General features: G+C 58.2%; 2 protein-coding genes across 2 annotated transcripts in view; both read left to right on the top strand.

Moving 5' to 3' along the window:
* On the top strand, positions 1 to 561 carry ASCL5 (achaete-scute family bHLH transcription factor 5). Its single transcript, XM_058533937.1, has one exon. It carries the CDS (start codon positions 1 to 3, stop codon positions 559 to 561), a length of 561 nt encoding a protein of 186 aa, XP_058389920.1.
* Positions 562 to 2,190: 1,629 nt separating this feature from the next.
* The window catches only part of CACNA1S (calcium voltage-gated channel subunit alpha1 S), a 63,759-nt gene continuing 39,446 nt past the window's right edge, over positions 2,191 to 26,503 (top strand). Inside the window, exons 1-9 of the mRNA XM_058533936.1 lie at positions 2,191 to 2,342; positions 4,201 to 4,306; positions 16,994 to 17,133; positions 18,361 to 18,503; positions 18,664 to 18,816; positions 20,959 to 21,164; positions 22,448 to 22,551; positions 24,372 to 24,517; positions 24,945 to 25,026. Coding sequence (XP_058389919.1) covers positions 2,191 to 2,342; positions 4,201 to 4,306; positions 16,994 to 17,133; positions 18,361 to 18,503; positions 18,664 to 18,816; positions 20,959 to 21,164; positions 22,448 to 22,551; positions 24,372 to 24,517; positions 24,945 to 25,026 — 1,232 coding nt within the window. The remainder of the gene's footprint in view (positions 2,343 to 4,200; positions 4,307 to 16,993; positions 17,134 to 18,360; positions 18,504 to 18,663; positions 18,817 to 20,958; positions 21,165 to 22,447; positions 22,552 to 24,371; positions 24,518 to 24,944; positions 25,027 to 26,503) is intronic.

Below are 26,503 nucleotides of genomic sequence, written 5' to 3'. Positions count from 1 at the left end.
ATGAGCAATAACTTCTGCCGGGCCCTGGTGGACCGGCGGCCCATGGCGCCCCCCGGCTGCATGCAGCTGGGCGTCGCGCCCCCTCGGCGGCAGGCGCCCCTGCCACCCGCCGATCCCCTGGGCGGCGTGCCCCTCCTGCTGTACCCGGGGGCGGCCGAGCCGCCCTTCTACGAGGCCTACGCGGGCGTGTTCCCCTACGCGCCGTTCCCCGGCGCCTTCGGGGTCTACGACTGCCCCTTCGAGCCCGCCTTCATCCAGAAGCGCAACGAGCGCGAGCGGCAGCGGGTCAAGTGTGTGAACGAGGGCTACGCGCGCCTCCGCGGCCACCTGCCGGGCGCGCTGGCTGAGAAGCGGCTCAGCAAGGTGGAGACGCTGCGCGCCGCCATCCGCTACATCAAGCACCTGCAGGAGCTGCTGAGCGCGGCCCCCGACGGCGCGCCCCCCGCCGGCGCCCGGCCCCACGGCCCCGACGGCGCGCCCCCCGCCCTGGCGCCTGAGACTCCCGACGCCTCCCGCTTCGCCTCCGCGCCGCTCTTTGAGTCGGAGGAATCGGGCCACTGACCGCGCCGTGGCCGCCCGGGGCTCGGGGGTCCCCCGCAGTGCGGCGGGACCCTGACATTTGGAGATCCGCGGCGACACCCTCCCTCCCCCACCGCCACCACCGGCCTCCTCCCTTCCCGCTTGGGGCAGGGGTGCAGGGCAGGAGTACGAGGGGCGCTATAGAGACCCGGGAGCCCGGGGCTGCGGTGAGCGCGCAAGACCGGGGAAGCTCCGGATGGGCGCCGCGCCCCCCCCCCCCCAGGCCGCAGGAGGACAACCCGGGACGGTTGTCCCTGGGTCTGGCTCCGGCTCTGCTTCAGCCCCGCGCTGGGAAAGTGGGAACCCAGCTCCTGGTTGTGCACACCCAACCATGGTGGCCCTGCTCCGTCCTCCGTGGCCCCAGGCCCGGTGTCTGCCATCGCCGGGAGGCGAGCCGCGCTTTGGTTCGGATGTGCTATGCCCCGCTCTCCACCAGATGGCCTCCAAGGCTAGTGTCCTCTCGGGAGCTTGCGTGCCCCACCCCCGGAGAGGAGCCCAGAGCTGGAGGTGGGAGGCGGGACTGCTGCTTGCGCTCCGCCCAGGTGGAACCGACTGAGGGAGGAAGAGGACATCCGTGTACACGGGTGGCGCTCTCTGGCTGCCTCGATGGAGGGCGATCACCACCACCACCACCCCCAGGGTGCCCGTTTCCTCCTTTTTCCCTTGGGCCTGTAGTCTCTGTGGGCTGGGGAGGCATATGGATACATTGGCGCTGTGTTTGCTCCAAGGGGCTGAATAAAAGATTGCTGACTTTTGTGATTCCTAGGTGGTTGTGGACCCTCGTCTACCCCGCACCCCTACTCCTTCCTGCTCCCATCTCAGAGCACTTGCTGTGCGTGTGGGGGGTGTTCCCTTAGCTCACACGTGTGTGCCAGGGACAGTGCCTGGAGGGCCAGCGTCCCCGAGACACACACCACCCTGCACAGTTAGGCACAAAGTACAGTCACTACCCAGTGTGGCCGGTGCTGCTGGAGGTGTGCAGGTTCCAGGGTCTTCCGGAGCCTCCACCCCAGTGGGGAGAGGTGAGCTTCCCCTGCCATGCGTGTGCATGGGGGTGGCGGTGGGCAGGAGGCTTGGCCTGGGAGCTGCAGGTCCTGAGATGCGGGGCCGTGGAGCTGTGCTGAGCTGGGCCACCAGCACCTCGCCTGGCTGGTGCCACGGGGCAGGGGGCAGAAAGCTCAGCTGGGCCCGAGGGAGCCAGCCTGAAGTTTGAGGCTCCATATCCTAAGCTCCCCCTTCCCAAACTCTCTATCTCCCCTGCCTTGAACCCCTCCATCCTGTCTCTAGCTGCCCCATCAGTGCCCCATCCCAGGCCCGTGTGGAAGTTCCCTCCCCCTCGGGGACATATTGGGATGTCACTGGCTGGGCTGGGCAGGAATGACAGCTGCCTGGCCTCGGGTGTTTGGGCTGGCCAGAGAGAGCCGAGCGGAGGGTAATTTTACTCGCTGGGAGCAGGGAAAGTAATCCTCCAGCCCCCGCCCCGCTGGCTCAGCAGGGCAGGCTTGGCTGGCAGGCTTAGCCCGCCAGTCCCCAAGGCGGGGGCGCTGGGGACACAGGGAGGAGAGGGCAGTGGGGTGGGGGAGCCAGGAGAGCAAGGCTGCCAGGAGAGCCATGGAGCCGTCCTCGCCCCAGGATGAGGGCCTGAGGAAGAAGCAGCCCAAGAAGCCTGTTCCTGAGATTCTGCCCAGGCCGCCCCGGGCCTTGTTCTGCTTGACACTCCAGAACCCCTTGAGGAAGGCCTGCATCAGCATTGTGGAATGGAAGTATCCTTTAGGGCCAGGGCAGCAGGGAGGACATGGGTCGCGTGGGAGAGGGAGGCAGGGGGTGGTCACAGACTGCAAACTTTGGGAGCCAGGGGGACTGGGGACTTAGAGACGGGGTGGACTGCCCCAGACGGTGTGAGGAGCCTTTGGGAAGGAAGCCCTAACCGAGGGGGACCAGAGGAGGAGGAGGAGGAACTGATGGGCTTCTGGGGCCTGCGTGTGCAGCCCAAGTCCTGGGGGCAGCCTGAGATGCCCACTGACCGCTACGAAAGGGGCTGGGATGTTCCTCAGGGCTGTTCCCAGCTGATCCCAAATCCACGTTATTGTGGGGCACTTCTCTGGTTTTTGAAGCAGCAGCGCCCTTTTGATATAGGATGCGGAAGAAGAAAGCAGTGGCCTCTGCAAAAAAATCCCCCATCTCGATGGGAGGGGATAAAAGTGAAGAGGGAGGTGAGGGCCGAGGAAGGCTTCCACTCTTCCCCCAGGGAAAATCCCAGCCAGGATGGAGGAGAAATGGGCTGGAACGAGGCCGGCTGTGGAGGGCGCCCAGGAGCAGGCCTGGCTATTTTAGCTCAGACGCACCAGCCTGGGGTTGGGGGTTTGAAATCACTCTGTTTGCGTTAGCTATGGGAGGAAGAATGATGAAAATATCTGGGCTATTTGGGGAAGGGAGGAAGGAGCTAGAGAGAGGTGGGGAGGCCCATGTCCAGTGGGTCCTAAGAGAGAGGCTCAGAAACATTTGAAATATGTGGGAAGCGTTCTGGAAGAACAGGCTCCCGGCAGCTGTTCCCTGGAAGAAAGCAGAGCATGAGATAAGCAAGGGAAGAGTATAGGAAGGGAAAGAAGCACATAGGACCAGATTGGAATAGTTTGGGTCAGAGTCCGCCCTGCTCCCCAAGCTGCGCTCAGCCCGTTGGACCTCCCGCTGCCTCCCCTCCTGCCTGTCTTCTGGGGCTCCGTTCACCCAGCGGGCTCTCTCTCTCCTCCATCTCTGCTCCTCTGTGCCTTCTCCTCTCGCAGGCCTCTGTCCAGTGGCCACCTCTCTTCTCAAACACTGGAGGTTGCTGGGAAGGGAATGGGGTTTCCAATCAAGCCCATCGACACAGTGTGCTTCTCCCCACCCATCCACACACACACATACACACACACACCCGCACACTCTCCTCCGTTCCTTCCCTCCCCTCCTTCCACACCAGCTTCCCAGTGGTCAGCCTCTCTGATTGGCCCCTGCTGCTCACCAGCAGATCAAGAAAGGACTGGGCCGGGGCACCCTCTGGACATCGCTGTGTGGGGTGGGAGCGTCTGGGAGGGGCTGCGTGAGTGGGTTCGAGGTGTGCACACCAGCGTGCGGCACTGATCGGGTGGGTCATCCAGTCCCTCCTCGGGCTCTGAGATGCAGGCTCCATCTCTCTCTCTTCCCTTTCCCAGGCCTGCTCTGTGGGTACCTAGCCCAAACCTGCACCAGCCCACAGCCTCTCCTGCCATTTCTCTGAGTGAGCCCGCAGGTTGTCTGGCCGGAGCCTCAGAAAGTCCTGGCTCCTCTGGAGGACGCAGGTGGGAGCAGGGTTAGGGGCAGGCCTTAGAACAGAGGGTTAAGACTTCCCTGGACCTTAAAGCTGAGTAGCCCCCAGCCGGGGACCAGAGCTTCCTGGTCCCAAAGCATCTAAGTGGAAGTTAGCTGTTTCTGAGGAGAGGGAGACAAGATCCCCCCGGTGGGAGCCTGGCACTTTCTATACCCTGCAAGACTGTAGGGACAGAGCCCGTCAGCCCGGCATCACAGTCACAGTCCAGACTGACCCCCAGCACTCTCTTCCTCTTAACCCTGCAAACCCCACACTCTCCTTAACCCTAGAACCAGGCCCTTCGAGACAATCATCTTACTCACCATCTTTGCCAACTGCGTGGCCCTGGCCGTGTACCTGCCCATGCCGGAGGATGACAACAACGCTCTGAACCTCGGCCTGGTAAGATGGGGCCCCCCGGCCCCCCCTGCAGGCCTGCAGCCCAGGCGCGGGGAGACCCCCTTGGGGGACCGTGTGCTGGTGGGTGATGCTGGAGCTCCCACCCCCAGGATACAGGCCCCGCCCTCCCGCCCACCTGCAGGGCTGGCCAAGCGGCTCGACAGCTTTGCAGAGTGAACTCACTTCTTCTGGATCCCATGGTATTACCAGCCGGCACTGGACGAGCCCTCGCTGTGCCTGGGCACCGCGCTGAGCACCTTACAAGAGCCAGCTCACGTACTCCTCGAAACAGCCCCTTGGAGTAGGCCCATTTGACAGATGCGGAGGCTGAGGCTTAGCAAGGCCGGCTAGCAAGCGGTGGCAGCTGAGGGCTGACTCCCTTCCCTGGATATAATCCAGAGGAGCGGTGCTTCCACTAAGCTTCCTTCCTGGGAGGGTCTGGTCTCCAAATCCCGGGAGGACGTGTTTAGAGTCCTATACCTCCTCCTAGGCTCCGTCACCATAACACAGCGCAGAACCACAACCGCCAGAGCTAGGAGGGCTTTCCCAGAGTCAGGCCGTCCTGCCTCCTCCCCACCTCTCTCTTTTATGGGTGAGAAACCGGTGACTTGGTGGTTGAAGGGCTTCCTTACCCAAGAGCTGGATAATAACAGAAATGCTTCACACTTAGGAAGAGGCGTTAGGTGCGGGGCTCTGTGATAAGTGTTTTACCGAGCTGCCTTTTCTAATCCCCGGAATTACCCCTGCGGAGTCAGTGACAGTGTTAGACCCATCATGAGACAAGGACACAGGGTCAGAGAGGTGGGGACCTTGCCCGGGGTCACCCACACAGGTCTTCTCTTGGTCTCACACTTGGCCTCCCTGACTGTCAGACCTGCCGTGTCCTCGCTGTGTTGGCAGTGTGGTGACAGCACAAGACTTCTGGGGGAGCCCTTGTGGACAGTGGTCTCAGGCATTTGCTGCACAGGCTCCCGAGGGGACAGGACGAGGGACCCGCCGTGCTAACAGGCTCTTTCCTGCGCTTTCACCGCAGGCGTGGGAGGGAGGAGCCGATGAGCTGGCGTCCGGGGCCTGAGAGGAAGGTGTTTATCTCTGTCTCTCCTTTATCCTGGTTTCCATGGTAATCTATCTCGGGTTGGTGAGAGGGTGGGATTCCAAGTGTGAGCTTGGCTGTAAATGTAATGTAAAAAAATCTCTGAGCTCCCGAGTGTGGAAGGGGAGGGATCAGACGCGGCAGGGCCTGTGTACCGAGGCTGGCGGGGGAGGCGTCTCCTTGAGCCCGGGCCCCCACCAGGCAGGCTTGGTCCTCTGTGCTCCCGAATCTCAGTGGGCTCGGGCCCAGCCCACCCTTCAGCATTTCATATTTTGGGGCCCCGGTTCCACTCCAACCCCAAGAAAAGGCCACTACTTTCAAAAGAATCTCTGCTCCTGGAGGGTATTGAATTCCACCTTGGTGGGCACGTCGTCTCCCTCTTGAAACAAAACAGCTGCCCTAAGGGTTTCAAATGGTCCTGTGGGTCTTCCTTCAGCCTGTGGGCTGGAGTCAGAGCCTCGGGCAAGATCTGGAGCTCACAGAGACAGGAGGATGAGTTCCCTGGAGGAGGAAGACTGCCAGACACCTTCCCAAAGCAGCAAAGATAACCCCGAATGTCAGAGCTGGGTGGGCCATTACTAGTCAGTGAGGGGCCCTTTACTGTGAAGGCCAGAGAGGGTAGGCGATACTCGAGGTCACACAGCCAGCTGAGGCCTCCTCACTCCCGCTAGTCAGCTACTGTTCATGTCCACAAAGCCAGCAGGAGACATGAGAGGAGTTAGAGCAAGAGGAGGGGGACCAAATATTTCTCTCTCGCTTGCCCGACTGGCTGCTTTGTAGGAATCCGAGAAAGGCTGGGGGCTTCCCAGTCGTCCAAAATAACCCGCAGTTTTTAAGAAGGGACCAAGGACCAATTCTTCACTAATTTTCTCATTCATTCAACAAATATTTGTTGAGTGCCTGTGACATCCCTGGCACATACTGGGGATATAATTGGGAACCATAGAGACATAGTTCCCGTCTTCACAGAGCTTAATTAATTAAACCAATTAAACAAGTAGTTACGATTAACTAGGTATTTGGAATGGAATGGGGAACGTGCAGAGCGGGGCACTAGGATGTTGTCCTGGAGGAGAACCTGGCTAGGCTTGAGGTCGGGGAGCTTCCCAGGGATGGGAGGGGTGCCCTGAGCCCCGAAGGATGAGGATGGGGTACCGTCCCACAGGGGCCCGCGGGCTCAGGGTCTAATGCGCTGTGGTCATAGCACCGACATTTTGAGTAATTTCATCTTGGAATCCATGTTTTGTGAGTGAAGTCTAATGGGACAATGGCGCAGGCCCCAGGAGCTCGGAGCCGTGGCCACAACCGGTCCCGCCTTCTGCCACCTCCCCGCCTCAGAGGACAGAGTCAGCTCATTCCCTTGCCCCCTAGTGCACTGGGCCTCCTGGAGGGGCCTGGGCCCGGGTGTGGGGAGGGTCAGGGTTGGGTACATGAGTTCTCTGGTGTCTGAGGACAGGGCATGGTGGTGGCTGTGCCCACACTGGGCTAACAGTGCCACAGCCCATTCAGTGGGTGACCGCAGGGCAGAGCCTCTGGCCCATCCCCATCCAGGTACCTGGTGTCTCCTGGCCCAGGGCTGCAGTACCCCTGGGTGTTGTCTGTCCTCCTTGGGTCGAGGCAGCAGGCCTGTGAGAAGGGAGATGTTGGCTCCACATCCCCTGCTCCAGCCAGGGCACAGGAGGTCTGGCTGCGGGATGGGACCTGGCAGCTGGTGGGTGGCGCGTGCCCTGGGGCACAGAGGGAGGTGCCTGTGAGGGTCTGCCCTTGCCCTATACAATACAACATAGGCAATAAAAAACACCATGGTAGGTTGGTGACCTACCTAAAAAAGAGACCATGGAGGGAGGGCAAACACTTTTATTTCACTTCCTTTAACTACATTTATCTCCTACTTCTAGAACAGGGCACCCCGCATTTTCATTTTGCGCTGGGCCTGCCAGTTATGCAGCGGTCCTGGGTGAGGCGTTCGGTATGAAAGAGAGGTCGTAGGAGCCAGGCAGGAGGAGGGGTCCAGGCTGAGGGAGCACGTGAGCGAAGGGCTGGTGCCAGAGACAGAGAGATGGGTTTGGGATTTAGAAGTCTCAGGCCACCGTGCAGAGCATGGATTGGGTGGGGTGGGGTGAGGCGGGAAGCAGGGCAAGGGGTGAGGAAGCCACTGAAGCTGTCCCAGCAGGACATGGGGGAGACGAGCCCAGCGCTGGTGATGGTGGACATGGATAGGAGGACGACGGATAGGAGGCGGGAGATATTTAGGATAAGGATCAATGGGACTCTGTGGCAGACAGATGCAGGGATGGAGGCATGGGGGAGGGGATAAGGAAGGATGGTGCTGGGGTTTCAGGGGAGTGACAGAGCAGATGGTGGTGTCACTTACCAAGACAGGCAGCACCAGGGGAGGAGCAGGCTGGGGGAGGAGGGACATCAGGCATGTCGGGATCCAGGTGCGGTGTGCACTGGGCAGGTGGATCTGCAGGTCTGAGCATTCGATGACAGCACTTTCCTCACATGGGGTGACAGCAGCTTAGCTGGGGTGGGGTGGTCGAGGGCCATCTCTTCTTCCCTGTGGAGTGGTACGGGAGGGAGGGAGGGAGCCCCGGAGAGCAGGTCCCCGGCCCCTCGCTGCCACCTCACTTTCTCCTGACTGTGGAGATGCTGCCTGCCCAGGCCAGGAGGGACACGCAGAGCGTCCAGCCCCAGTATCCAGGCAGGGCTCCACTTGTCCAAGAGAGAAGCCCGCCTAACAGCCCATCCCGGAATTCCACCCCCAGAGTGGAGGCTGGGGGACGCAGTTCACCAAGGGGCAGCATCTGTCAGAGAAGAAGGAGGATGGAATAGACACCGAGCTGCTACTGGGGCCAGCAGAAGGGCAGTGAGAGGTCCAGGGGCAGCTGGAAGCCGAGACTGGAAGCCAGAGCCCTGGCTCCCAGCCCAGACCAAGACCCCCCAAGCTGGCCCTGCCCCGGGAGTCCCAGTGCTCCCTGAGGTCTGGAGGAACCTGCTCCCAGTGGGTACCCCTGACTGAGCTAAAGGAGACCATTCCAGCCATGGCCAGCCTGAGGTGACCCAGGTGGATAAACAACAGCAACGATCAGAGTTACTAATTACTGGGCACAGGCTAGACATTGATGGCTTTTGCTACATTATCTCACTTCATCTTCAAAGCAATCTTGTGTCCGAGTATGATTTTCAAGAAGTGAAAACATGACTCTGATATAATATAGAAAGAACACGTGTCGAAGATTAATTCAACTCGCAGGAGGACAAGCAGGAGGATAAAGGTGATTCAAAGAGGTTGGAAGAACAGAGCAGAGACTGTTGGAGGAAGCCACGGGGGAACAGTGTGCGGGGTGGCCACCAGGCTAGTGACGTCCTACAGGCCGAAAAACCGTAACCGCCGGGGTCACCGTTCCTGTCTTGCATCTCTACAGAACAGCCAGAGGTAGACGAAGGCACATCCTCTAGGTCAGTGGATTTTAGGGGAGGGGGGCAAACTTGACAACGTCTAGAAATTGGCAAGGAGCTTGCACGTGCTACTGGCATCTTGGGGTGGAGGCGAGGGATGCTGCTACACATCCTACGTTGCATGGGACAGCCCCCTCCCCAACAAAGAATTGTCCTGAAACATGAATAGGGCTGTGGTTGAGAAACTCCGCCCCAGATAATGAAACAATCCTCAGCCAGGCCTGCTATAAAATGCTCCAACAAGACATTACAAGGACACCGCGTCTCCCTTTGCCTACTTCCAAGTTCTGGATGGTTTTTGGTAACCCCTCTCAAGTAGGCCCTGTGTGCAGCCCAGAGTGGGGCAGGTGGCCTTTCGGCCCCTCCTCGGCTGGAGCCGCACCGCCTCCCCCAGAGTCAGCAGACCCGGTCCGGCCCCCAGTACATTCCTGGGGTTCAGGTTGCTGTGCAGTCCTCCATGAGGCTGCAACCCAAGCCTCTGGCATCCAGGGCGGTTGTCTTTTTATAGGGTCTGGAATGTGCCCGCAGACCTCTGCAGCCAGCAGCTCGCTCCACCTCACTATCTGGAGAGGCGTGGGCCTACGAACCCCAGCTCTGGCCTTGCCCTCCGGAGATCCTGGACCTGCAGGCAAAATGAAAAGAAAGCCTGGCTTTTGGCCCCCTGGGAGCCTGACCTCTCCCACCCCGGGGACTCGGCTCCCCTTCGGGGGACTCAGCATTCCCCACCCTGGTCCACGCCCCTCACACCGGGGCCAGGGCCTGCGGACACTGATACAGTGAACGACCGAGGCTGCGAAGGAGCTGGGCCCCTCACTCACGCGGTGCAGTCTTGGGGGAGCCATGGGAAAACACCGGGCTTTCAAGTCAGACGACCCTGCCTCCTGGCTGGGACGTTGCTGGTAGCCTCCTGGAGTCTCTGAGCCTCTGTTACCCCATCTGCCCACAAGGGACCTCAATATCTACCCTTTCGGGTCTGTGACACCGATGACGGCAACCACCGCATGTCCTGCCTGGCACGCGGGCGTTGCTCAAAAAACATTCATTCCTCTCCTTCTCTGCCCTCCCAGCACTCACAGCCCACAGCTGACGGTGCACTGAGTCCAGGCCTGGGGTAGGGGAGTGTGGACAAGATCTGACAGACCCAACCAGATTCCCAGGTCTGCCCTTTCTCATGGCGTGGATGGTGGTTGAGACCACAGAGCCTGAAATCAAACTGTCTGGATTCGCATGACGGCTCTGCCGCTTAGCAACTGTGTGATCCTGGAGAAATTACTTAACCTCTCTGGGCTTCAGTTTCCTCCTCTGTAAAATGAGGGTGAGAGTAGCTTCTCAGAGTATTTCTTGAGGATTAAATGCACGGATGTGGCTAGAATAGGGCCTGGCACTTAAGTGGGTGCTTAAGAAAACTCAGTATTATTATCATGATCACTCAAGACAGTGCTGGCCCCCCACCCTCTCCCAGGCTGGGCACCTGCCTTCTCTCACCCATCCTAGCACCACCCCATGTGCACAGACCCCTCCTGTGCTCTCAGGAGGGGTCTGGAAAGCCCTGGCAGTTCTGGCCCACCTGGACCTAGGGGAGCCTGGTTCTCGGGGTGGGGAAGGAAGAGCACTGGGGGCCCCTGTGGGGCAGGAGAGCCCACTCAGCTCTCGTCTATTGGATGAGATCTCACCAGGCTGAATACAGCCCTTCCCTCACTCCTCACGGTCGTTCTCCAAACCTGGAGGCCGAGGGAGTCACGGAAGTGGGTGCCGGGCCCCAGACACTGGGGGTGGCACAGCCACAGGATGTCAGGCTGGCTTACAGAAGGCTGTCAACTCAGTCAGCTGGTGGGGCAGGCTGCAGAGCCTCTGGCACCTCGCTTCCCCTCTGAGCCCCACTTTCCTCCTCCGTGAAAAATAAGGTGCCAAGGTGAACCTCAGTCCACCACGGAGGTGCTCCAGGAGCATCATCTTTTTTCCTAGGAACCAACCTGATTTGGATCCTGAGCCCATACACCTCTGGGACAGAGAGAGTCTTGGTGCTCTCGGTCACCGTGCCTGCCCTGGCGTGTGCCCGGCCCTGGGGCTCAGACAGGCCAGGGATCAGGCCATAGGTCCTTTGTCCACCCTGGTCGAGGCCACATTGTTCCTGTCACGTGGGTCCTTTGGGCCCACCCTCCACTGTCTCCATTGAAGTTTAGGATGCAAGGATCCTGGGCAAGGCAGGACCCTGCTTTCTTGGGGGTCCCCGGGGCTTCCTCCCAGACCCCGCGCATCTTCAGGGCATTGTGAGGAAGCAGGCTCCAGGTCGGATTGACCGTGGGACCTCCCAACCCTGGGGTGAATGTCTAGGTCGCTGTGAGCCAGCCCTCTCGCTCCAGCCCCTTTTCCCACATGGTGGGTTGAGGCTTCCGCAAACAGAGGTCTGGGGCCCGAGCATAAGCCTCTCCTGAGGCAGGAGGCCCAGCACCGCCGTCTGCTCCAGGGAGGGGGAAGGGCTGAATCCAGGAGCAACACGACGTTCACACTGTGACATCTTGTGACAGCCGTCCCAGCCAGCTCGCCTGGAGCACCTGCTATGAGGCGCCGGAGGAGCAGGAAGGGGTGTGAGGAGGCCCACGCGGAACCCCGCCCCACCCGGCCGGGGTTCCCTCTCCCTCGGCTCCTTGAAGCAAACGTGCCTTAAAGAGCAAATGCCCCCTACCAGCAAGATTTGTGTCCGACAGGTCAAATGCCTTGACCCTCAGGAAGGAGATGGAGGCCCAGGGGATGTGCAGGGTGCTGTGAGCCCACCTCCCCAGGGAGCCCACCTTTCCAGGGAGCCCACCTCCTCAGGGAGCCCACCTTCCCAGGGAGCCCACCTTCCCCAGGGAGCCCACCTTCCCAGGGAGCCCACCTTCCCAGGGAGCTCACCTCCTCAGGGAGCCCACCTTCCCAGGAAGCCCTTCCACTGCAGCTGGGGGCTCCCCTGTCGGCGCCGCCCTGGACTGGCCTGTTGAGGTTCTTTCTGCGGCCTCTGTAGATCCCAGAGCCCTCCAAGGGGGCTGCTGGCACCGGAAGACTGGAGTCCAGCCCTCCTGCAGGCGGTGTTGGGGCAGCGCTGGAGAAAGAGGGTGTGATGACAGCCCCTCTGCGGTCCCAGACAGCGAGATGAGGCGGGGCACGTCTCTTTGGGGCGGCCCAGCGAGCTCCCACCACCTTCCCACAAAGCCCAGGGCGTCCCTGGCAGGAGGAGCAGCCCCGGGTCAGGACCCACTGACCCTTGGAGATAGAAGACTCGGTCTGAAAACAGCGGCAGAGGCAGGGTGAGGGGACTGCAGTCTGAGCCCCACTGTTTCAGCCCAGGACTGTGGGTGGGTCTGGCTCCAACGACCCCAGGAGCAAGCGCCAGGCCTGTGGCTCAGGGCCACACACCAAGCCCCTCAGCCAAGCGTGGCCCCGGGGAACCCATTGGAGGCCTGACTGTGGAGAGTGAGGACCCCCTTGAAGGGGACGTTGGTAACGAAGGCCTTTGTGGGGAGCTGGAAACCGAGCTCTCACCTCACAGAGTCGGACGGGCTCACAGTCCTCCCTGAGGTCAGAGGGTCGGGGAGTCAGAGCTGTCTCCCCCTCTGGTGTGGGAACCTGGGGTCCAGGGTCCCCTCTCAGGGAGAGAGATCCCGAGGCTGCACCCGGTTCCACCGTGTACATGGGGGGTTTCCCCACACTAGCAAGCAATGCTCTGACACCAGCCCAGGGTCCTACAGTTCAACTGAGTCCTGACACCATCTACCTGGAGTTGGCATCAGATCCCACAGGTCATGGAAAGATTTTAGGAGCTCTGTGCCAGGAATGGGGATGAAGACCAAATGTATATTTCTTACTATAAATCACGATATCACAGCTCCCTTTGAATTATGCTGCGTGCAGCAGAGATGACAGTTTCCCGCTGTTTAGTCATTCAACAAACACTTCTTGAGCACCGACTGTGTACCAGGCAGTGTGATGTGATCTAGAGCAGAGGTTCTCAGATGATCTCTGGGGAAAGACCAGTTTGTTGCTTTTAATTTCAACCCGCCGTGGACTGATGTGTGGCCCTGCTTCGTGGGACCACGCCACAGCTTGTGCCCCCTGGGACTTGCCATGCGACTTGGACACCCCAGACTGGTCTACAGTCCCCCCGCCTGGAGGCTGTGCACATCGCCACAACAGTCTCCAAATGCTTGTTCTCAGTGCCTACACTAATCCGGGGACCAGCGCGGGCCCCAGCCCGAACCTTGAGTGGTAGCGCGCTGAGGACACCGGTTCATCCATCCACTCGCGAACACTGATGTGGCGGGCACTGTAGATACGGGTGACACAGCAGGGGACAGGGCCAAGGCCTTGCACTCGGGGACCTTACCCTCAGGTCAGCAGAGAGAACTCAAAGAAAGAAAGAGACCTACAGCATGCCACGTGGTAGCAACCACTGAAAAGGAAAGTAAAGCCAGTGAGAAGAGAGATGGGGGGGCTCAGTGACGAGGGGACATTCGCCTTGAGATCCAAAAGAAAGAGGACAGCAAGCCACGTGGATGTCTGGGAAGAACATTCCAGCAGAGGGAACAGCAAGGGAAAAGCCTGGAGCTGAAATGCCCTCAGGAGCAGGAGGCCGCGTCGCCGGTGTGGGAGGGTTCCAACCACAAAACATGCCCCTCACCACCAGCAGACCCAGAGCCTTCCACGGAGGGCGACCCTGGCTCCACACCCCAATGCCATTGCTGCTGGGGTAATGTCTCCCCCGCCTGTCTTGTGGCAGAAAACCCCGGGGGACCCACCATCAGGGACACGCGGGGTCTCAGGAGGCCGTGGTTTGGCGGAAGGCAGTAAAGAGCTGCACAGTGTCGCAGGACAGCGAGGACAGAGGATTAACTCTCCCCGTGGGTCAGAAGGGTCCTCACAGATGAGGGTCTGCGAGGTGACAGCCTCGGGGACACTCCGGGCAGAGGGCCACCAGGAGCAGAGGCACGGAGGCTGGGGCAGGGGAGAGCCAGGGGAGCTGGGTCATTCCACATGACTGGCAGGGATGCCAGCGGGCCAGTGAGGAGGCCAGTGGGGTCAGCAGGAGTCATGTCACGGAGGGCCTCGCCTGCTGAGAGGAGGCGTTTGGATTTTGTGTGGTAAACAGTGCAGCCATTGAAGAGTTGCAGACAAAGAAGGGGTCAGATCTACACAGGGGAGCACCCGGGGCCGCCGAGGGCACAGACGATGCCAACACGGGGCAGCAAGCAAGGGCAGTGCGGCTCCCCAGATGGGGAGATGGACTCGGGGCGCGAGCCGGTAGAGAGGCCTGGACTTGGTGGGGGAGGACCCAAGGGACAGCAATGGAGGAGACCAGAGAGACCCTGGGTGGCTGGCTTGGGGACCTCGGTGCCACTGCTGAGGCAGGGACACGTGAGGAAGATTCAGATTTGGACATGTTGAGCTCAAGGCCCCGGTGAGTCTTCCACAGATGTGACCTCACACAGCAGCTCTGTGCAAACCAGTGGAACCCAACAGAAGCCAACAGAACGCAGTGCAGGCGGGAAACAGACCTTCACAGACGGCCCAGCTTTCTCATAAGAAGAGCTGGGATTTATCAGACATGTGGGCCGTGCTGGGCAGCGGTGGACACTTCCCCACAGGATGCCATCTAACCCTCGAGACACCTCTTCCAGGTGGCTGTCGTTATCTGTTTTACAGATGAGGAGACTGAGGGTCCCAGAGGCTCAGGAACTTGTCCTAAGAAACAGTGCTGGTGAGATCATCACACCATGTGCCTGCCGCCTCCACCTGCCGGCTCTAAGGGGGTGCTGAAGGAAACTGGGGTATTTAGGGAAGGTTGATAACCTTGGTCTTGGAGAGACAATGGGGCCTTGCCCAGCGCATCCAGTCCAGCACTTAGTAAATACCTAGGGAATGAATGTCCCTCATTCCTCTGTGACAGCCTGAGCCCAGGCTGGAGGGGCCATGGGGCAACCCAATGTGACACTGATGACACTGTTCCTATGACCGAGCAGGGACGTAGCTCTCCTCCATCCCCCCTGGGCAGGGGCCCGTGCCGTGTGCACACAGGGTTCCTATGGCAAGGTGCTGTTATTCCAGCGCTCAGAATGGGGCTGGGGGAGCATGGTGGGGAGAGCTGGGCCTTGGAGCTGATGGATTGTGGAGACTGAGCGACCCCATCCGAGGCCCACGGCCCTCGCCTAGCTGGCTCTGGGCCAAGTGGCAGGACAGACAGTGGCAGGTGCTGGCGCCTGTCCTGTGTCCGTGGCTGGCTGCCCGGCCTGTGAGCACTGCCACTATTTTGAGCCCTGTTGTCCCTCCCTCAACCCCACCTGTGCTGTCCGACCCCGGCACTGCAGCCCTCCGAGAGCTAAATGCTGCCTTGACTTCACTCTGCTCCCTACTCTTCCCCTGGCTGCTCTGCCCACTCCCAGGAAGCCTGCCCTACAGGGGGTGGGACCACTGCCCCCTTCCAAGAGCCCTGCTCCTCTCAGCAGGGAGGGCGCCCAGCCACCTTCTGTGGCTACTTTCCAGGTGCGGGCTTCCCGTGATCCCCACCCGGTGTCTAGCTGAGCACGGTCCCTGTCAACAGGCCCGGTGGTGGGATGTGTGGTTTTGCATCTTAATCACACGTCGTCTATTTTCTGGAGGAAAGAGAAAACTTTGGGGTTACAAATTGCAGCAGGAACCAGGGATGAGGTTAAGGAGAGCAGGCTTTGTTCACACGTGCCTCAGGAACCCCCTCTATACAGACGGGGAATTGTGCTTTCAGGAAAATTCTCTGAATAGCAAGTTGGGAGGCTTCGGGGGCCATATCCACATGAATGAGCCATTTGGAGACCCCTTCCCTTCCCCCCCACACCTACCCAGTTGGAAGTTAAAATAAATTCTCTTCCAAATCGCTAACGGGGTGACCAGTGCCCCGATCTGGCTCCACCCAGATTAAAGGGACCCTGAGTGCACAACATGAATTCTGTCTCCATGGCGTGTAGACGGAGAGGCCTAGGGCCAGGGAGGCCTTTCCTGGGGATGGGCGTACAGATGGTAACAGGGCAGGGGGTGGTTGGGGAGGGTGGGGGGGACTGGACTGTGGGGCACAGACCCCTCGTGGGTCACCTCTGGAGCGAGCCCATCGAGGTCCCTGTGTGTGCCTCCTGGGGCTGTGCCGCGCGGCAGCCTGGTCCGGGCGGCGGGCTGGGGTGACGCCCCTCTGGAGCCTGGGCCTGTCTGGGGAGGCTGGGGGAGGGGAGCAGAGCTCCTGGAAGCCGCAGGCCTGGGTTCAGATGGCTGCAGGGAGAGCAGTTTCAGCCAGGAGTCCTGACAGAAGGGACCTGCTTCAGTTAGAAATAGCTCTCCTCGGCCCAGAGGAGCGGGAGGGGACTGGCCAAGGATGGGGTAACGGAGAGGATCGGGCTCCAGGGGAAGGACCGGCAGGAGTCAGCACAGCTTCTGCGGGGGGCTGCAGCCCTCCGCTCTTCCCTTGGGGCCTGCTCCTCTCATGGTGCTCCGGATCCCTCCCCTGCAGCACAGGGACGCGTCCTGTCAGTGGCAGCTGGGTGGGGCCGTGGGATGGGCAGCGGGGCTACAGCAAAACCAATCAGAGGGGAGACCCTGAGCAGCCAGGGAGGGCGGTCGGACTTCTGAGAAATGCCCTCCTCCTGCCATCATTCCACGGGGGGTGGGAGAAGAAAGATGCCCAAACCAGACACCACCTGCCCAGGCCACTCATTTATTCACCCAGTTCCGGCCCTGGAAGGAGACAAACGAAAAAAATGAACAAAATCCCCAACACTTCATGGAGTTTATGTTCTAGTGGGTGAGACAGAAAGTGAACAAGATAAAAATATACGTGGTATTTTTAGCTAGGGATAAGTGCTAAGGAGACAAAATCCAGCAGGGAGGAGGAACAGAAAGTGCCAGAAGTGGCTACAATTGTATTTGTGTGGCCAAGGACGGCCTGGGAGAGGGTGACTTTGAGTAAAGACCTGTGGGAAGTGAGGGAGCTGGCCATGTGGGGGGTGGAGGAGTCCAGGCAGAGGAAATAGCAAGTGCAAATGTCCTGCAGCCTGCAGTCCTGGAGGGGAGGGCAGGTGTGGAGCCAGGGTGCACCGGGGATGCACAGGGGGGTGGCCTGACCACGCTTGCTCCCACAGGAGAAACTGGAGTATTTCTTCCTCATCATCTTCTCCATCGAAGCTGCCATGAAGATCATCGCCTACGGCTTCCTGTTCCACCAGGATGCCTACCTGCGCAGCGGCTGGAACGTGCTGGACTTCATCATCGTCTTCCTGGGGTGAGGCCAAGTGGGGGGTTGAGGGCAGAGGGGCTCTCTGAGCACCCAGGCGCACCACCACCAGAAGCAGCACCCCAGAGGCAGGATGGACCCATGTGTGTGCCGACCCTTGCCCTGGAGCGGCCTGTGTCAGGGGCCAGCCCGGCAGGGCCGCGGCCGGTGCTGTGGAGAGTGGAACATCGTCCCGGCAAGTTGACCCCCTTGCCCAGCTGGGCGCTATGGGTCCCTTTATTCCTTCCACGTCACACAAGTTGGAAATGACGTGGGTGGCTCCTGTGGCCAGTTTCTGGATGTTCATAACTGTCTCAACCTTTGTCATCTGTTCATCTACTCCACGCACCTGTGTGGAGCACCTGTTGCTCGGGTTCACACAAACGGACGTTTAGTAACCTGTGGAGTCTGTTAGGGCTGGCGTCACAAAACACCACACTCTGCGGCCTTACACAGCAGAAATTGCTTGTCTCCCAGTTCTGGAGCTGGAGTCCAAGATCAGGGCGTCACCAGGTCTGGTTTCTCCTGAGGCCTCCCTCCTTGGCGTGTAGACGGCCGTCTTCCCCCAGGTCCTCACACCTGCTGTCCTCCGGGCACACCCGCCCCAGTGTCTCTGTGTGTCCAAATTTCCTCTTCTCCTAAGGGCCCCGGTCCAGCTAGATGAGGGCCACCCGAATAGACTCATTCAACTTCATCACCTCTGTATGGCCCTGTCTCCAGATACAGGCACATTCTGATGTACTGAGGTTAGGGCTTCAACGTGTGAATTTGTGGGGCACACAATTCAGCCCACAACATAACTTCTAATAACCACCACCTAATTGTAACAGCAGCATTTGTCAAGTACTTTCTATGTGCTTTACATGTAACACCTCATTTAATTCTCCCAACAATCCTCTTGTTTTCTCCATGTAAGGAAGCTAAGGCTCAGAGAAGTCAAGCGACTTCCCCAAGGTCACACAGCTAGCCAGTGGCAGTGCCAGGATTCAAACCAAAGCAATCTTGGCTCCAGAGGCTGTCATGTAACTACAATGCAGTCCTCCAATTCAAGAAACATTATGTTGATTATTTACTAACTTGGGTTTACCAAATCGTCAGTCAGCGGTTGGTGAACCGTATTTCCATCTCTCCCAAGGCCTTTCCACAGGTCCCCTCAGTGTGGATGGGACACAGGGTCCTCCCACTGGAACAGTGGCTTATCTGCCCGCTGGCCTCTTCTCTCCCTCTGCTCTCCAGGGTCTTCACCGTGGTTCTGGAGCAGGTCAACATCATCCAAAGCAACACAGCCCCCATGAGCAGCAAAGGAGCCGGCCTGGACGTCAAGGCGCTGAGAGCCTTCCGCGTGCTCAGACCCCTCCGGCTGGTGTCGGGGGTGCCCAGTGGGTGGCAGACCCTCCTCCTCTCCTGACCTGTTCCCTTGCGGGTTCTGGGTCCCCTCCTGCCTTGTGTCCCAGAGGCTTCTCAGATGTGTAGAGAGGGAGGGCTGGAGACCAAGACGGGAGATGACGCCTCTGTTCTCCCCCCGCCCCTCCACTGCAGGCCTGCAGGTGGTCCTCAACTCCATCTTCAAGGCCATGCTCCCCCTCTTCCACATCGCTCTGCTCGTCCTCTTCATGGTCATCATCTACGCCATCATCGGGCTGGAGCTCTTCAAGGGCAAGATGCACAAGACCTGCTACTTCATCGGGACAGGTGAGCCCTGGGCACTGGGGAGGGGGACGTGTCCTAGGACGACTCAACAGGGGAGCCACCTGGCCATGACGAACCCCAGGGCTAGGGCAGTGCTTCTCACACCTGCCGACCTGGGGAATGGTTTCTCCTGGACAAGGGCTCTGCCAGGGTCAGGGGTCAAGGGCAGGGGCAGGAGGCTGGGCCACGGCTTGTTCTGAAGTGCCTGCCCCTGATAGCTGTGGTGCCCTGGGCTTCCGGGGCCGGGCGTGAGCAGAGACGCAGGCTCAGGACTAGCCTGAGTTTCTGCTGGTGCTTTCTCTGCCGCAGAGTCTTAGCTTCAGTCTAAGCAGCCCCTCGGGGCAGGGCCTGCAGAGTGGGATTTGAAGGGGACCTCAAGGAAGAACCCAAGAGCCAAAGGATCATCTGCAGGGTTGTCGGAGACTGCCCACCTCGAGGCTCTGTGGACTCAAGTGAGGCCTCCTACACCAGACTGTTCACCATCAGGACCCCTTTACACTTTTCTAGGTTGTCAAGGACCCCAGACAGCTTTGTTGATATGGATTTTATCCATTGAAATCTATGGTATTCGAAATGAAAACTGAGAAAAAGATCCTAATATTAATTAACCAATTTGTTTTAGAGGAAGAGTAATAAATTCACTACTTGTGAACATAAATATTTTTATGAAAAATAACTATATTTTCCCAAACCAAAAATATTTAATGAGGAGAATGGTACCATTTTACATTTTCTCTAAATCTCTTTAATGTCTGGCCTCACAGCAGTGTGCCGGGTGCTCACATCTCCTGCACTCGGTGCGTTGTGACATCACAAGTCACATAGGCTCTGGAAAACTCTACTCGGCATTCGGTACAAGATTGGGAGATGAAAGGGCAAATGGCGTCTTGGGCTTATTGTGAAAATAACTTGACCCGGCAGATACCCGGAAAGGTCTCGGGTCCCACACTCTCGGCTCGCTGCTCTAAACTGGCAGCAGCTCCCCGGTGCTCAGCCTGTCTCAGTCCGAGATTTCCTTACAGCGGGGTCTGCAGGGAACTGCACACGGCACAGGAAAGAGGTGACCTCTGTTAGGACAGGGCTCCTGCCGAAGCCCCCGCATCTAGCTCACCAGAATAACACCAGCTGGCCGAGACCACCTTGTCCTGCAGGGCCTCAGGAGATGGTGTCACCACTGACAGGGGCAGGCACACAAGGTGCAAACCCACTCACAACAGAAAACTGTGATAAAGCTTTCCGTGGTTCAGCCCCACTTCTGCCTCTTCCTGTCCCCATGACAATCTTCGTCCTATAACAAGCATGATCAAGACAGACAGAAGTGGGCTTTCCATCACAACCTTCAAACCAAATCTGGAGGTCTCACCCGGAGCTCCCCTGAGTCCTTGACCAGTGCTGACCAGCCGTGCTCAAAAGCCCCTCCGGGATGAGGGCTGCCCAACACCTTGGCCCGGGACCCACTCAGAGCCCAGGGCGGTCGACGTCCTCCCTCCCATCTCCAGGGTGCTGAGCCTACAACGGTAAATGTGGTAAGGAAGGGCGCTCTGGCTCTGAGCCAACCTACATTCTGAACACAGTGGAGGTTACTTGTCCTAAGATGAAGGGGGTCTGGGATGTCATCCAAATTGCGGGACTGTAGAGCCAGCAGGAGCCCCATCCAGGGGCACAAAGGGGCCGGCAGCTCAGGCCTGCCGGGAGCTCCCCCGAGAGCAGCCCCTCGCCTGGAGCTGGTGACTGGTATACCCCGTCTCCGTGCCGCTGGGGCCGCTCCATTTCAGTCTCAGACAGAGCTCTCAAGGCGGAACATGTGCCCCCACCCCACACCTCTGGCCAGCCGGCAGCTGCCTCCTTTACGAAGCTCTGGGGACAAAGGACACTCGCATTACATCTGCTTCATAGGCTGCACTTCCGAGGACCAGTAATCAGGCCTGGGCCCAGGAACTAATCCCTGCTGCCCGCAGCTGCCCATCACCATCACTGAGCCCTCGGCCCCAAGCATCCCTCCCCATCCCTCCCCACGTGCCCCGTGCTCCCCATCCTTTGTGTTTCAGCTGCGTGTCTTAGACCCGCTACTCAATGATTTGAGCCTTCTCTCCCATCCTGTCCACCTGCTCCTGCGTCTGACGCTCATGCCCCTTCTGCCTCCAGACATCGTGGCCACGGTGGAGAACGAGAAGCCCTCACCCTGCGCCAGGACGGGTTCGGGGCGCCCGTGCACCATCAACGGCAGCGAGTGCCGGGCCGGCTGGCCGGGGCCCAACCACGGCATCACCCACTTCGACAACTTCGGCTTCTCCATGCTCACCGTGTACCAGTGCATCACCATGGAGGGGTGGACCGACGTCCTCTACTGGGTGGGTGTGGGCCCGCGCCTGCCGGACCACCTCCCTGCATCCACGGGGGCCGGGGGGCGGGAGGGGCCGGCCAGTCACTGACTCCAGGGCCCCCGCTCCTTCTTGCCCCTCCCTGGGGAACCCACACAGGGCACATGGTCCCCTTCTCGTCCCCAGGAGTGTGTCCCAGCATCCTTTGGGCAGTCCCCAAGGCACAGCCTGTCTGTGCAGGACCCAAGCTGGGGGTGAGGAATGGGAACCAGGAGCTCCATGGGTGCTGGTCTCCGTTCCTAACTCTTCCCTGAGCCTGGCTATGAGCGACTCGTTCCCGATGGCCTCGAATCTCAGATTTCCTGAGGGACGAAGGGCCCTCTGAGTCTCTCTCTTTGCCACTGGGCAAGGCTGCTTTCCCATATAAATATTGTTAGATATCAGTTTCCTCGCCTGTAAAATAAAAGTACTGCCTGCATCATAGGTTAGGTATGACGGTTAGAGGGGGATTAACTGAGTTACAACAGTGCCGGCACAGAGTTAATGCTATATCAGAGTTTTCTTGTTGGAGTGTATTATTTATTAGGTTAGGTTGCATTTCTTATTTCATCCTCCAACAATGGAAACACAGTTCCCACTTTACAGATAAGGCACTGAGGCTCAGAGAGGTTCAGTAATGTGCCCAGGGTTGCAGAGCTCTGCATAGTGAGCAATAGAGCCAAGAATTGGATGCTGATCCATCCAGCTCCAATTCCGGGACTTAACCACGGTGTGACACCGCCCACGGGGGAAAAAGGGGTAAAACTGTCAAATGGTTTGCCAATATAAAGGATTAGCATGAACAGTTCTTGTAAGCTCGTATTATGGGAGCAGATTATTACACATTTCAGGACTGTCACATGTTATCCCACGTCTGTAACGAGACTGTGAGGAGCAAGCACACCATCACCCCCGCGGGACAGATGGGTGCTGTTCGGAGACGTTAGGGGCTCGGCTGGGGCCCCAGAGGTTGTCCGTGAAGGAGCTGGCCAAGCTCGGGCCACGGAAATAGCGTCCACGAGAGTCAGGCCAGGAGGTGGATGGTTGCAGGGAGAAATGGTTGGTCTCGCTGGGCCAGGCAGACAGTCACCAAGGCCCCTTGGGAGGCCTAGCTCCGGGTCCTAGGTCCTCAGGTGAGAAAAGGTCCCCTCTCTGGGCTCCGATGGCCTCCCTTCTTGTCCCCCAGGCTCAGGGAGAGTGTGAGTGGGCCAACTCGGGAAGGGGACCTAGGTCCTCAAGTCAGGGGCTGGGACTCACACCTCTATTGGGACCAGGTCAATGATGCCATCGGGAATGAGTGGCCCTGGATCTACTTTGTCACCCTCATTCTGCTGGGATCCTTCTTCATCCTCAACCTGGTGCTGGGTGTCCTGAGTGGGTAAGGCTGCCGGGAGGTGAGAGGAGAAGGGGAGGAGGGGGAGGAAGGGGAGGAGGAGGAGGAAGAGGAGGAGGGAGAAGAGAAGGAGGATAGAGGGTGCAAGGGAGGAGAATGGGCGGATGGGGGGAGGAGGAAAAGATAGAGAGGGTGAAGGAGAGATGGGGGGGAGGAGGAGGAAGGGGAGGACCAGGGCAGGGAGACGTGGGTTAGAACCTCCGCTCATCCCAGGGTCCCCTTTAGCTAAGAGCATGCTCCCTGGTTAGCAAGGAAGAGATAGAAGATGCAGGCAGGAGCCCCTCAATTTGTCGTCTCCCTTCTCCTCAAGCCTTCTCCCATACTCGCTTCCTTCTGTCCCTCTGCATCTACACTCCCTCTGAGTGAAGCCCCTGAGACCCCAGCCTCCTGGCCCCGGATGTGCATGAGATGCTCAGCACTAAGGGTCAGGATAGCCTTCAGGTTAAGCACACAGACTGGAGCTACACTGTCCAAGTTGAAATCCTTGTACGACTGCTTGGTGGCTGTGTGACCTTTGCCTAATTACCTAACGTCTCTGTCCCTCAGGCTTCACATCTGTCAAAGAGGAATAATTTTGGTACCCATTCTATAGGGTTGTTGGGAGGATTAGATGAGTTAATACATATAGGGTACTTAGAGCAGAGTCTAGCACATGATAAGTGCTTAGTACTTACGGTCATTCTTCATGAGATCTATCCTCTCTGTGACAGCCCCACCCTGGCCACAGTGGAGAGCCTGGAAGTGACCATCAGCCCCTTCCCCACGGCCGTCACCCCACCTAGAAGCTTCCCTCCAGGCAGTCTGTGTCAGAATTCAGGGGTCTGTGAACTTGGACAGGAAAAACTTATCTTTATTTTTTATTAAGTCTAAGGTTAAATTTAGTGTTTTCTTTCATTATGAACGTGGGCGACAAGCCACCGTGGTATTCGCTCCTCCTGTGACTTGTCCCAACAGCAATCACATGGCACATGTCACGTTACAGTTGTCACCGACATTACTTACACCCATTACTGCCTTGACATTATGGTGGTCATTCAACCTGCACCGAGATCTCGTAATGAGTTATAAAAGCATTTATATTACTTTATCACAATTTCTTTATATGTCAATAACTATTTTTTAATATATTTGGTTCCTTTGTGATGCTATGGTTTTACTTTGTGCATTTTACGTTATGCTGAGGAGAGATCCATAGGTTTCACGGGACGACCCAGGGTGCACGGCCGCAGTGCTCAAGAGGCCCTGCCTGGCCCTGCCCCCTGGGGCTGCGGCAGGGAAGGGGCAGGCCCCAACTCGCAGCCCATCTCCTTGGACCCACGACTGTGCTGGAGTCTCCCTCTGTCTCCACCTGCCTGGTGGCCGAGGGCTGCCCTGCTGGTCTGAGGACCCCTCGCTGACCTCGGGTCCTTCCTCCGGGGCTGCCACCTGGTTTGTTCTCAGCCCAGGAAAATTTCCTCCTGGCCTCAGGTCTTTTAGCAGAACCAGATTTCTGAGGTAGCTTAGAGGTCAGGGCAGCATGGAAATTGAGGCTCCGGGCTAATTCCACTGGGGCAAGCGACTGTCATGTCACTAACCCGAGACAAGGTAGGAGAAGATGATGAGGGGTGAGAAGAAAGAAGGGAGAAGGAGGCGAGTGCCCCCCGGTGCTCCTGGAGGGGGACTGGAGGGGCAGCAGAGGGGCTGGAAGGGCACCTGGACCCCAGGCGACACCAGCCAGAGGAGGGTCATGTACACCCAGAGACCGTGGTGCCTCGTCCTTGGGGAGCTCAGTCCTCTCCTCCTCCCGTCCCCTTGTTGCCCGTCAGGGAGTTCACCAAGGAGCGGGAGAAGGCCAAGTCCAGGGGGACCTTCCAGAAGCTCCGGGAGAAGCAGCAGTTGGAGGAGGACCTGCGGGGCTACATGAGCTGGATCACACAGGGCGAGGTCATGGACGTCGAGGACTTGCGAGAAGGTTCGGGCCCAAGGCGTGGTCAGCGCCCCTGCCACCCCCGAGCTGCCCCTCCCGGGCGGCTCTGGCAGAAAGCACTGCTTCTTGTCTCCTCCTGCCAGCTGGAGGCCCATCCGCGGGATAGCTTTGCATTTAGTAGATAAAACTCAGGCCCTTGGAGGGGGAGGAACTTACCTAAAACCTCATACCTCAAAACGGTGGCATCCAGCTGTGCCCAGGGCTCTTCCAGAGGCACAAAGCACGGGGCTGCCCCTTTGTGACCGCCCCTCCCCAGGGGATGTGCGCTCTTGGGCTCCTGAGGATCTGGGTCTCAGAAAGGCACAGAGGGATCCAGGCTGTCCCAGGTGTCTCCAGTCGATGGGCCCTTTCCAGGTGTACCCAGCCCAGCGGGGCCCAGAAGACTGGCCCACCGTGTCTCTCCCATCCCCAGGGAAGCTGTCTTTGGATGAAGGTGGCTCTGACACGGAAAGCCTGTATGAAATCGAGGGCTTGAACAAAATCATCCAGTTCGTGTGAGTATCTCCCGTCTCCCCAGGCCCTCCCAGCCCCGAGCAACCTGAGACATGGAGATGGAACCCAGTTTCCTTCCCCCTCAGTGGCTTTAGAGTCACTTTCCAATCCTTAGTGCAGTCAGAGGGCACTCGGCAGGTGACCTATTGACATGCCACGTAAGGAAGAAACTGGGATCCTGGAGGAGGGGAGCAGTTCAGATTAGACCAGAGTGGAGCTGGTCGGGTGGTCAGTCCTGGAAACCTCTGCCCAGGAGAGGGAAGGTGCGCGCCACCAGGAGGCAATACGCAGAGCTTTGCAGAAAGGAGGCTGAGAAAAGGGACGCGGCAAGCTCACTCCTTTTGTCTCAAGAGGGTGGTGTGTCTGCTTGGTTGGCTGCTCCCTTTTACAAATTCATACAGGATGGCGATTTTGAAAGATCAAACAATAGAGAAATACATCAAAGAAAAGATGAAGGTCCCCAGTGCCCTGCAAAGAGGTAACCATAGTAACAGATTTGCATCCCTCTCAGACCTTTTCTGGGCTTTCATCTCTCTGACACATACACATGTACACGCGCACACACACACACACCAGGTTTTTTGTTTTTGTCTTGGCTTTTTACATGATGGGGTTATGTTAACTCATGTCACTTCGGAGCCTAGAACAGCACCCAACACCAGGAGGTGCTGCCATGTATTTGATGAATACCTGAGTATGATCTACACGTTGTCTAGTAACTTACACGTTTAACTTAAAGTTATCAATTGAGGGCAACTTTATACACACACACACACATTTTTTTTTAAGACTGTTTTTTTAGAGCAGTTTCACAGCAAAATTGAGCAGAAGGTACAGAGACTCCCATGTACACCCCCATCCCCACACATGCACAGCCTCCCCCATATCAACAGCCCCCACCAGAGTGGTGCATTTGTTATGACTGATGAGCCTACATAGACACGTCATCACCACCCAGAGCCCATAGTTTACATTAGGGTTCACTCTTGGTGTTGTACATTCTATGGGTTTGGACATACGTGTAAGTGACGTGTAGCCATCGTTATAATATCATACAGAGTATTTTCACTGCCCTAAAAATCCTCTGTGCTCTGCCTACTCATCCCTCCTACTGCCCAATCCATGGCCACCACTGATCTTTTTACTGTCTCTGTGGTTTTGCCTTTTCCAGAATGTCATAGAGTTGGAATCACACAGCGTGTAGCCTTCTCAGACTGGCTTCTTCCACTTAGTGATATTCATTTAAGGTTCCTCTTTTCATGCCTTGATAGCACACACACCTTCTATGGCATATCTTTGGATATAAATATTCCACAATATGGATATGCCATCGTATATTTAAAGGATCTTTCCAGTTTGTGGATACAAAAAAAATTCCCAGTCTGCTGCAGGGACCAGCTGTGCGTCAGTGTGAATGTCTCTGCTGGGCAGATTCCCAGAAATGGAATTGCTGGTCAAAGGCTCTATCGGTTTCAAACT

Source organism: Diceros bicornis, chromosome 38, assembly GCF_020826845.1.
Source record: "Diceros bicornis minor isolate mBicDic1 chromosome 38, mDicBic1.mat.cur, whole genome shotgun sequence".
In the NCBI taxonomy this organism is placed as follows: Eukaryota; Metazoa; Chordata; class Mammalia; order Perissodactyla; family Rhinocerotidae; genus Diceros; species Diceros bicornis.
The sequence above is the reverse complement of the archived record's forward strand: the minus strand, read 5'-3'. Positions and strand labels throughout refer to the sequence as shown.